General features: G+C 43.0%; 1 protein-coding gene across 1 annotated transcript in view; it reads right to left on the bottom strand.

The window, feature by feature from the left end:
• Positions 1-12714, bottom strand: part of PCNX1 (pecanex 1) — a 311984-nt gene that overhangs the window by 214849 nt on the left and 84421 nt on the right. Inside the window, 2 exon segments of the mRNA XM_033952015.1 lie at positions 4092-5768; positions 10879-10968. Of these exon segments, the coding sequence (XP_033807906.1) occupies positions 4092-5768; positions 10879-10968 (1767 nt within the window).

The following is a 12714-nucleotide window of genomic DNA, read 5'->3' as shown; positions in this document are numbered from 1 at the left end:
GAGTAATTATTTGCCCTGTTGGCCAGCATTGCATTCTGGAAAAGGCGCTTGCCAAACTTATCCATAGTTTTTCCCTCTCTGCCAGGAGGGGTGGAGGCATAGACACTGGAGCCCTGAGTTTTCTTTAAGGTGGACTCCACCAGGAGAGATTCATGGGGCAATTGCGGCTTGTCAAAACCTGGGATGGGAATGACCCGGTACAAGCTATCCAATTTGCGAGGGGCCCCAGGGACAGTGAGGGGGTTCTCCCAGTTCTTATAAAAAGTTTCCCGTAGGATGTCATGTACGGGTAACTTGAGGAATTCTTTGGGAGGTTGCTCAAAGTCTAGGGCATCGAGAAAGGCCTGTGACTTTTTAGAGTCGGACTCTAAGGGAATAGAAAGAGCAGCTGACATCTCCCTGAGGAATTTGGTGAACGAGGACTGTTCAGGTTTTGAAACTGTATCAGCCACCGAGGGTTCCTCGTCCGTCAATGAAGCGTCTTCCTCGGTACCGTGTGGGGAATCTTCCCATAAGTCTGGGTCCCTGATGTCGGGGTGCGCACGGCGGGACATTGGTGTGGAGGGCTCGGCATGGCGGGTCTTAGAGAGAGACTTGCCGGAGCGTATAGAGGCGGTACCGGGAGAGGAAGACCGGTGTCGTTCGTGGTACCGAGAAGGATAGGTATCGGAGCGGGTCTGTACCGCAGGTTGGGAGAGATGTGGTTCAGCCGAGAGGACCGGCATGGAAGTGTTGAGCGGTACCGAGGGGGTCGACACCGATGGGACGGTGCGAGGCTCGGACCGGTCCTGTACCAAAAGGTGCGGTGCCAGCAACGCCGGCAAGAGTTGTTGGAGTTGTTGCTGCAGCTGCTCCTGTAACTGTGTTTGGAGTATGGCCGCAATGCGGTCGTCCAGAGGGGGCACCGGTACCGCTTTTTTCTTTTTCGGTACCATAGGTGCCGCTCTACGCTCCGGCGTCGCAACCGTGGCAGGAGGGCGCTCAAGGGAAGTGGAAGGCTTCTTAGTCGGCTTACCTGGGGCCAGCGACCCGAAGAAGGATCCGGTGGCGTCGAAGTAGTCGGTGCCGACTTTTGGGGTGCCGTCGATGTCACGGCAGATTCCATGGCAGATCCGGTGCCAAAAAGAATATTTTGTTGGATCTGCCTATTTTTCAATGTGCGCTTTTTAAGAGTAGCACAGCGGGTGCAGGTGTCAGCCCAATGCTCCGGACCCAGGCACTGTAGGCACCAATTGTGCGGGTCGGTGAGAGAGATCAGGCGTGCACACCGCTGGCACTTCTTAAAGCCCGGTTGAGGGGGCATGAAGGGAAAGACGGCCTCCGCAAAATCGAAACCGGAGGCTTGTATGGTGGCAACAGGCCCCGCCGGGGCCGGGTTGAAAAAATAAGGAAAACTCGACGAGGTTTTTTTTTTGTTTTGTTTTTTTTTTTTAAAGTAAAATAAAGATAATCCGAAGGAGAAAATAGAAAAAAAAATTAGAAAATACGCGAGCGGGAAGGCAAAAATTCGTTTTTCAACGACATGCGTCTTCTTCGCTCCGCGGAAACGAAGAAACTGGGGACCACGCACTCCTCCGTCGGGCGGGAAGGCACTCGCGCATGCGCGGTGCGGCCAACTAGAACTTTCTAGTTAAAAGTGTCCGTACCAGGGCTCCGTCGGTGACGTCACCCATGCGTTAAGAATATGCTGCCTGCTTGTCCTGGGATAATAGTACTAACTGTAACACCATTTTTTCCATTCATTTTTCACAAATACACAATACAATCTTATTAACAACACATAATGATTAACCACAAAATTAAACTACACAAAGCACACTGACAGCCAATGAAAATTCTCAAAATTGACATAGTTCAATCACTAAATTCAAAATAAAATCATTCTCCCCTACCTTTGTTGTCTCCCTCCCTCCATGCTATGCCTTACCTTCTGGCCTGCTCCCACCTGGCCATTTTATGCCACCCCCGGTATTATCTTCAGGCCGGCTCACTCTTCCTCATTGATGCAGTGCACAAAGCTGCGGGCAGTGGCTCCTTGCATGTCCCATGCCTCATCTGAAAGCCTTCCCTCTGACATTGCAACGTCAGAGAGAAGGCTTCCGGTTCAGGCGCAGGATGTGCGTAGGAACCACTGCCCTTGGCTTTGTGCACTGAATCAGTGAGGAAGAGGGAGCTGGCTCGAAGCTAACGCCGCATTGATCGCACTGTGGACTGGCGGTTGAAGAACACTTTTTTGGGGCCTGATGCACATGCTGGCCCTATGGACTGGCAGGAAATTTCTGTGGACCGGCACCGGTGGTTGAAGAACACTGGTATAACTCATCCTTTTTAATTAGGTTTAGAAAGAGTGAAAGAAACCAGTATGCCTATACTGACCCTTTCCTTCACCTCTCCTCGACCTGCATTAATTTTTTTTTTTTTTTTTCATTATGGATACAATGCATCTTTCCAAAGCTCACATACCAATTAATTAAATATGCATATAGATTAAGAGCACTCAAATAAACTGGCCTGCTCTTTTGTTTATATGTCCAATTGAATAGAAAACGTTGATGTTTGACAGCTTTTTCCAAAAATAGCAAGTCGACTGTACAATTTGTACAAGCAACAGAATCCTTTCAATTAAATTAGTTTTGCTTTCAGCTTGCTTGCTAAGTGGGTCACATATATTCCACAGAACATATCTGTTAAGAGTCAAAGCTTGTCAAAATAGTCAAATGGCTATATTACCTATTTTGTTTCATCTTCCAAGAAACATTTTTATAAAACAACTATAAAAAAATAAGATATTCAATCTTTATGACAACTTAGTCTCTCATTATAATCATTCATTTATAGACAATTAAAAACAAAACAAATACCTTCACCCAACAAAGCACCTTACTCTGATTCTAAAAATAACTAGGCCACTTGTTTGGGGGTTGGTAATAGAGATTTCTAAAAGGGTTAGATGAATGTGAACATTTGTTAATCATTCTCTGGATCAACTTTGTTTATTGTATACAATAGTCACATGCAAGAAGCATTCTATAAAAATATAATGAAGAGATGCCTGCAGCCCCTACCCAAAAAAAAAAAAACACACCAAAAGCCAGTAAGGCTACACAATCACAATTATGTTAGAAAACAGCTCCAAGCTGCAACTAAATGATTGTCACTGTCAAGTATTCTTTACCTAAGATTAAGATTACAAAAAAGAAATACAACTGAAAATTTCTTTTCTTAATTCACTTATCAATATAGCTCAACCATAGATTCAATCAAATGGAAATGTTTCCTGATTACATTACTAGATTAAGACACTCATTTTGGTCAAACATATCATTTGTCACTTTCAATTTGGCAGATACCATCCCATAGAGAGAAGAAAAGAAAAAAGAAAAGAGGAGGGGATGGGAGTGATTTTATATCATAGGTCAGATGGAAAACTCCATTAAACAAATGCAAGCATCAACGTGGCCAACCTTCTCACAAATAATTAATGATGTATTTCACTTACCAGTTCTAATGTTCAAAACTTGCAAACAGACCACTCTAGGACTCCACTCTGTCCTTTAGTTAAATCCCATCAAAAAGGGGTGAGGGATAAGAAAGAAGAGGAAAGGAGACCCATCTACTATGAATCTAATGGGATCCCTACACTCAATCTCTCTCCAAACTTCTCTTGAGTTTCTTCTCCAACAATATCCTTTTCTCAAGTACAATAAACCAATACTGTAATGCAATAGAACATATTTTTCAACATTTTATAGGCTGGTAAGCATATACTCTCAAGAAGGACCACACAGAATCTGTTTTACAAGGGGATACTGAAAAGTTCTCAGCCCAACTTCCTAAATTCTGAGCGTTATTTTGCCACTGTAACTGAAAAGAGTGTTATCTTATTTCATTAAGTGCCAATTTGCAGAAACAAAATTCTGTTTCGACATCGTTTCAGATCATTGATTGAACCACACTGACGTCATTCTCTTCTTGGTTGGGCTGAGAACTTTTCTACACCCCCTCGAAGTTATGAATTATTGCCTACGTACACAACACAAAGCTGATACTTTCTCTGTGGTCACAAAAGAACACTGCCTCCTGTAACTTACCTCCGTTTACTGTTCCACGTTCTTCCCCATCAGGAAATGTAACCTGGCTAGGCAAACTATTCCTAGAGCGTGTAACAGACTCTAATTGAGAAGCTTTTCCCAAGAGAGATAGCTCATCTAGCACCTCTCCCTCTTTGGCTTCCAAATCAGATTTTGAAGTTGTTAAGGGCTTTACGCTTTCTGGAGCTGCCAGTCTATTGGGGTCATTTAAACAGACTACTGTGCTGCTGTCCAGGCTTAACACTCTAGCACGACTTTTTGTGCTGTTTGTGTTAGAAGTCCTACGTGTCGAACGCTTTTTGCTAGTTCCTTCACAGCCTAAGTGGGCTTTAGAGGCATTTTCAGAGTCCGTGCCTCTTCCTTTTGTTATGAGATATTTGGTCTTTAGAGCATTATATCTGCCTTCGGGAGACTGGCAGGAATGAGAGGTGGTGCTAGAAGAGCTATCACTACTGAAACGGTGAGCTGACTGCATGCTTGAGGTCCTACTCAAGTCACTTTGATCACTAGAGTCTTCATCATGACAAAAACCAGTGCTGTGCGTTTTGGTACCAGCTGCACCACGGAAGGACATAAATTCCCTGTGCCTGCTGGAGTCAAAACTGTTTGCTCGCTTTTTCCCTGTCCGTCTCTTGCATGATTTATGAGTGGAGGCAGTTCGATGGATTAAACTGGAGGACTTAGGTCGTACATCACTATGTCGTTGCTTGCCTCCAACATCTTTAGAAGTCCTTGAATCAACTAAAATTGTAGACTTGTCAACCACCTCTTCTTTTCTCACCATAGCTTTGTCAAGTGGTCCATCAGTCTGTGTACTAAGTTCATTTGCATGAGGATTTTTATTTGCTTCTTCTGATCCTGAAGAACTAAGCCCCTGATGACTGTGCACATCATCAGATGTGTTGGCATCCTTGGCTTCCTGAGCAATACTAATTTCTACAGCGGTCCTTTCACTACTAGTCCTTTTATCAGTAATCGAACTACTTTCAGGTTCTAGATCACTACAGTGTTTTACTTCCTCATTTTTCGGCAATTCCTCGTGTTCTGACAAAATGCTTTCTACATGAGTTGAACTGGTGTGCTCACTTTTGTAACTGCTGATGGTGCTGTTGGTATCACGATCTGTTCCACTGCAATAACTTTCCGTTGATGCACTACTCCTTGTACTAAGGCTTCTTAAGCTGTCCATACTTTTATCTGGTTTTAGTGTCTTGTGATTGTTTCTAGCTAACTGCTGTGTGCTCCTGCTTTTCAGAATATCATCTAGTTGAAAAATGCCTGAAGCAGAAGCATTCCCAGGTAAAGATTCTTTGGAACCAGAATGGGGTTTAGAAGCTTCTAACTCATTAACAGGGTCCAGCCCTCGTCTTTGTTGATACAGTGGGAAATCACCAAGGGATGTGTCTGGAAACGCTACAGCAGAGCTGGATGTCCTTGGAACACCTCGTGGCCGGTGATCTTTCCTATAAGAGTGTGAGTGCAAAGGTACAAGAGAAGCCACTTCTATGTCACATGCATTAGACAGTGACTGATCAACATGGTGGCTATGGTTTGAGAGGCACGCTTTGTCACTTAAGTCCCTTGGAAGGTCTTGACCCCCAGAGGACAATGAAGGTTGGATTGAGACAAAGGAATCATTGGAGACCAGATGGAAAAGCTTGTGATCCGATGTCAAATCTGTTTAACAAACAGCAGGAAAAGTTAGTGAGAAAAGTAACATTTTGATTTTTGTTTTAGTTATAGAAAAATAAACTATTTATACTACAACATGCAAAATATAAATACAAACAACTTTGCTCTCTATGGCTGGGGATGCTACAGGCACAGCATATACATCTCTTGAAAGGCATCTCAGTAGCATATGTATATGTAAGATTACCTTGTTAACCAGAATGAAGGCACAGTAATAATAATAATAATAACAACTATTTTTCTATACCACCAACACCCAAAAAGTTCTAGGCGGTTCACAAAGAGGACTGAACATTTCAGTGATAATGCAAAGCATTCAAAGAGGCACAATACAATATTCCATTTATAAAACAACAATATAAAAACTATGACATAGTCTTCAATCAAGAAACAATAATCATACAGGGATATCAATAAGCTAGGTAGTAGAAGCTCAAAGTATACAGCAATGCTGAGAAATAAACTTAACATGCTATATCAGTGAGAACAAACAAAACAAAACCAGACTGGGAATACAGTAATACATGATCAAAATAAAGGACTGCTTCCAAAACAATATATTTCCTACAGGGTGTTTCCATAAGCCTACCAAAAGATAACCTGTAATTGCCCCAAAGATCACAAAATTTTACTCTGAACCTCCTGTATGTCATACCTTATATATGCGCACAAGCAGGGCAGCTACTGCGCTGACCAACATCTTGTGCAAAGACTGTTATTAGTCAGCATTGATTTTGAAACAAAGAGGTACTGGGGCATGAGGGGGCTATAAGCAAACTCTCTCTTCTCTCACCATGCTGACCTTCTCTTCTCCTTCCTATCGTCCCATCAAATGAGCTTCTACGGTGCCAAGAGTGTCCTAATATATTTGAAGGCTGGCAAGAAGAGTTTCACCACACCATAAGTATAGACCAAATAGGCGACAGCTTCTAGCTATTGTAGCTAGTGAGACGAGATCCACAAATGGTCCCCATCCCTGCACATTCATCATTTTTGGAATTCACTGTAGGGAGTTTGATGGCCAGGATGCATCAGCCTATGAGTTTTGGAAATGCTTGGTAATTAAGCAGGTGGCACCTTCCACCAGATTCCTAAGCCTTGAACTGCGGCCAAAAAAATATGTTAACACAAATCTAGCACAGTTCAAATAGAATCCAGGTTAGTATTTTCAGTCTGACCTGGCAGAAAAAAAAACCCAAATATAGCCTTTTGGGTACTTGCAGTATTTCAAGCATATCTTGCAAAAAGTTAACATAAAAATGTAAGGTAGTACACTTCTCTCTCCGTATTCGCTGTGATAGGGGATTAACAGAACCGCAAATAACTTTTTCATATGTTATTCGTTGTTTTCTATTAAAAACCATCGTGAATATGGTGAGACCGCAAATAACCTGGCCTGTTCCTGAAGGAGAGGCAAAACACGGTGAAGAAAGTGCTGGGAATCGGCGATTTTCCCTGTAAATGCTTGGAATCAGCGATTTCTCTATGCAAGCTGATGTAATTTTGGGGGGGAGGAGCCAGCAAACTAAAAACTGCAAAAATTGAAACCGCGGTTGCTGAAACCGCGAATATGGAGGGAGAAGTGTATATGCATCCATCCCTTCCTTCCATTTAGCCATCCATGGTAGTTGCTATTCTTGCCCAACCCTTCAGACAGTCCTGCTTGGGACATATACAGTACAATTAACAGAGAATAAAATGGCTGTGTAGTAGGATGCAGTCTGTAGCCTTAAGTGCGACACAGCCATTGAAGGCAAAGACCGAAAGGCCACCAGGCATAACCTGCCAGTGCAGCAATTTGCATGTCACTGTCTATTAAGGCCAACATTCTTTGTTTTTCAGACCTAACTATGCTACTACAGTTGCTTTATTATTTTTGTATAGTGCTAGCAAGCATATGTATGCTACGCATATACAAAGTGAAGCAATTTAGACACCAGGCAGTTGGTGCTTATCCGTGTAGTATATTCACACTCTGAGGCAGCTTTAAAAGTGAATCGTTGGCCACCATCGCTGTGTTTGATCTTCAGCAAAGATAAGCATATTTGGTTTTTCTGTCGATTTGTCATTTCACATACATTGCATGGACTATAAATTGTATTTTCATTTGAGGACTTTTTTTTTATGCCAATGAGGTTTTTCCATCCAAGATATTCTACCATCCAATCACTAGAGTGGAGGAGGGATTTTGAAGCCTTTTCCCCCTATTATATAGAAAATATATTTACCGTGTATACCTGAATATAAACCAAACTGAGGTAGCCTTTTCCTCCCAAAAAAAGAGGAAAAAAGGTTGACTCAAATATGAACCGGGATGGGGGGAGGGGTATATTCAAATACCCTGTCAGGTTCTGCACCCAGCCCCCCTCCCTGTCAGACTCTGTACCCTGTAGTTCCCCCCTCCCTAATGCCTTGCAGGCTTCCACCAGGCCTACCGTAAACCCTGGTGGCTGTGATAGGAGGGATCTCTCCCACCTCCTGTCCCGGCCAACTCTAAATTCTCACCTCCACAATTAGGAAAAAGTATATCTTCCTGGGGCTCCAGCTGTGAACTGCAGCAGGAGCGATCTTCCTAAGCTCCTCCCTGTGCAGAGCTGCTATCTGAATGGCTGCTGTGAGTTCTCGTGGCAACCTTGTGAGACTGCGAGAACTCGCAGCAGCCATTCAGATAGTGGCTCTGCACTGGACAGGAACATAGATCGCTCCTGCTCACTGCTGGACTACCAGGGATTTTAAAGGTACACCTTTTACTCATCAGGGAGGCAGGAGGGAGGAAAGCTGAGAGAGCTGTTAAGAGTCAGCCAGAACAGAAGTTAGGAGGAATCCCTCCTGTCCCAGCCCACTGCTGGACCACCAGGTCTTACCGCAGGCCCAGCTGGGGAGGATGGGTGCTGACCCGAATATAAACCAAGACCCCCATTTCTCGGCCATTCTTGTGGCCCAAAAATCTCAGTTTATATTTGAGTACATATGATAAGCTGTTGATGAATATTTTGGTATGTTGTACCTTTTTGTCCCAACATACCACAACTTGTCCATTATTATCTTTTTGAGTGGATGTGTGTTTTGTTGATACATACACAAAGTGAAAGGTCAGTTTGCTCCATTACAATCTTTACCTTTTCTGCAACTATGAAAATGTCTGATTTCTAAAGATAAAACAGTATTATTGAGAAACTAGTGTTTTAGCCCGTTACATTAACGGGTGCTAGAGTAGATGTCTGTCTGTCTGTTTTGTTTTTTTTAATTTGTCTCTCTCTCCTTGGACGCTGTCATTCTTTCTGTCTGTGTCTTTCCCTGGCCCCCTGTCTGTCTATCTTTTTTCTAACTCTATCCTCTTCCCTCAATCCTGCATGTGGCCTTTTTTCTTTCTCCTCCCCACTTCCTTCCAACGTCTGCTCCCCCTGCCCTCCACACTTCCATTCGGTATGTCTCCCTCTCTCTACCCCTTCCATCTACTGTTCACCCTCTGTCTTGCCCCTCTCTTCTCTTTCCATCCAGTGTCTGCCCTCTCTCTCTCTGTTCCATATGGCCTCTCTCCATCTCCTCCTTCCTTTTCCCTTGGTCTGGCATACCTTCCTCCTTCCCTCCAAGCCATTCTCTCCCCTTCTGCTCCCTTTCCTCATTTAACTACTTCATTGGTCAGCAGCAGCATTCACAATTCATTGCTGTTGCTGGCTTCAGGTCTTTCTCTCTGGCCGGTCCTGTCTTCATGAAAACAGGAAATAGGCAGGACCGGCCAGAGAGAAGGCCTGAAGCCAGCAACAGCAGCGAATTGTAAATGCTGCTGTTGCCTGAAGCACCCGAGGCAGACGCTTCTCTCCCAGCGAGATGACTTTAATATCAAACCTCCCTCCAGCGCTGGCAGCCGCAGCACGCTAAACAGGCTGCTTCGCGGCTTTCTTCTGCCGTTGAGTCCCTCTGTCGCGTCATTGATGACGTCATCAGTGACGCGGCAGAGGGACTCAACTGCAGGAGAAAGCCCGAAGCAGCCAGTTTAGCGTGCTGCAGCTGCCAACGCTGGAGGGAGGTTTGTGCCGGTATGTGCAGAACCGGTATGTCCCTCCCCCTCCAGTAGTGTGCGGCGCATCCTCCCACAATCCTGGGTCGGCTACATGCTTGTGCTGGGGACTCGTACAGTCCAGTCTTTCCGGCGAGTGTAGGGAAGTGCTGGGGATTCGCGCATGCGCACTCATGCAGCCACGGAACTACTGATCATGGAAGCACGCAAATAGGAGTGCACATGCGTGAGTTAGCCTTTTATTATATAGGATATGCCCTAAATTCCATAAATATATATACTTTTTAATTTCAACATTTCAAATCACGTTAATAGAAAAATCTAGAGGACATAATAAGACAAATTTCACATCATGATAAAGAAAAATTTAAGACCCTGCAGGTCTTCTCTGCATTTAAACTTTCCAGATTAAGGAAGCAGTCCAATGGCTATAAACATTAGTAGTGGTGTACATTCTGGTGCAGTAGATATTAACATTATATATCTACTGTAGAAGGCCACAAAGTTTATCTTAATCATCTGAAACTGTTTCTGAACTAGAGTACAGGAAATGGAAAAGTTTGCTTCTTATTTATACAGAATTCAGGCACATCATTTATTTATTTATTTTAAAAATTTATATTCCGTTTAAAACTAAGCGGTTTATATAACTTACATACATAACATAAAAATAAACACATGATAAAACAAATACTTGATAAAACAGACATGTGATAAAATAAACATGCAAACAATCCGCAGAATATCATAATTTGGATACTAAAGATCATGGATAGTTCATAAATTTTACTAGAGATAGCTAGAAAAAGGCATCTACAAATAACTGCATCTTAAGTAGTTTTCACAGCAATTTCGTATCTGACCCATCAAGTACTTTGGAGTAATCTGTGACAAGTAATCAACTTTCTGTATAATTTGCTATTCTTAAAATAATAAGTTGCTTGTTTTACTAAAAATTTGACTCCCTATAGTCTTCATAAGTTTAGCTATTATCAAATATAGCATAGACAATTGTAAATGAATCTAATGCAAGTATACCCTAACCATATACTATAGTACAGAAATAGGGCTTACCTCTTTCCTCACTTCCTTCCTTATATAAGCTAGAGCTCTGCCCAAGACTTAAGCTTATATCATCTGATGTCTTTGCAGTATCTGTATCACCTGCAGATCAGAAATGACAATACTCAACAGCTTAAAATCTAGTAGGCCAGATAGAACCCCACCCTACCCCCCAAGGCCACCAGTGTGCTTTCACCCCCCCCCCCCGTGAACTGGCATCGCCCCCCCCTGCAAACGCTGCAATCCACAAACCAGCATCACCCCCCTTGTGAACCGGCATCCCCCATCCGCAGAAACTGAAGGCTTACCCCCAGTGTGGTACCAGCACACAGCACCAACCCACAGGAGGTGCCCGAAGATCGTGCTGCTTGCTGGACTGGGCCTTGAGCATCTGTGCATGCTCAAGGCCTTCTGGCTCTCGTTCTCTCGGAGAGAGGTGGGAGCCAGAAAGCCCTGAGTATGCGCAGATGCTCAAGGCCCAGTCCGGGAAGAGGCAGGATCTTAGGGCACCGGCATCTCCTGTGGTTGGTGCTGTGTGCTGGTGCCACATTGGGGGTAAGCCTTCAGTTTGGGCGGGGGATGCCGGTTTGCGTGGGGGGGGATGGCATTTGTGGGCGCAGGGACTCACAAATTTGAGTCAATGCTCGGTTTGTGAGTCACGATTTGCAAAAATGTTTTGCAAAACATTTGCAAACCGCGATACTCATAAATCAAGGTTTGATTGTATAATGGTCCTATCCAATTCACTTTTATTAATGGGTTCTGAAAAGAGCTATATCATTTACTGTTTCATTTAAAACCAAAGACGTTGCTACAGCTAATTTATACATGAGAACGGTGGCATAAATTCAAATTCGGGATTCCCATATGACAGTTTCAAAAAAAGGCCCCTGGTGCAGAGGATCCACATTGAAGATCTCTTTTTTCTTGGATATCCTGCATTGCACCTCTGGATGGGAGAATATGTAGGGAAAAAACACTGGAGATCAATAAGCAAAGAAAGCCAGATGGACAAAGAGGTTTTGTTAGGGAAATAAGCATTAAAAAAATGATTACTATAAAACATTCTAGTGTTAAAATCAAGATTGAAGTAACAAAAAAAATGTATGCTGTAGGAATCAAAGAAGATGCAAGTTACAGTAGTTACAAAGCAGGAGAGAGCTAGCAACAAATCTCTGGCCAGAGGATAAAATCTAGTTACTAAAACTGTTAGTGTAATCTGCAATAGATGGTATATATAAGAGCAAAACCATTTTGAAAAGGATAAGCAAAATTTGAAAAATTTGTAGTTTTCTTTTGTCTGATTTTATACACTTGCTGTAAAACTACAGCTACCTGATCAAATAAAATTATTTTGGGTACTTGCAGTATTTCAAGCATATCTATGGCAAGCAGTAATGCACAAAACAAAAGGAATTGACCCAAAAATATCCACAAAGAAGAAAATCCAGAGAAAACAAAAAAAAAAAAACTTCTGTGGAGTGACAATGTTCCTAAATGGACTTTATTTGAAAGTGTCAAAGTTCCATAGGTAAACTGAAATCATCCACATAAAATAATTCCATCCACATAAAAATAAATCATCCACATAAGAGCCTTAAAGGACCTAGTCCGCTAGGGATACAGGACCCAACATGGTCGGCGTTTCGACAAAAAGTCTTCTTCAGGGGTTCCTGGGGGTCCTATAAAGGTAAATACGTGGGAAACAATTGTGTGGTGAGCCGGAAGTGAGACACTGCTTGCATTTGCAATAGAAAGTTTTACTGGTAGGTCATTTTTTAAGCAACTCTCTCATAACTTCCAAGAAATCCTGAGGGCAGCTATATTGTCCAGAGTCTCTCCCAAGGG

The sequence above is a fragment of the Geotrypetes seraphini genome, chromosome 7 (genome assembly GCF_902459505.1).
Source record: "Geotrypetes seraphini chromosome 7, aGeoSer1.1, whole genome shotgun sequence".
NCBI classification, from domain to species: Eukaryota; Metazoa; Chordata; class Amphibia; order Gymnophiona; family Dermophiidae; genus Geotrypetes; species Geotrypetes seraphini.
The sequence above is the reverse complement of the archived record's forward strand: the minus strand, read 5'-3'. Positions and strand labels throughout refer to the sequence as shown.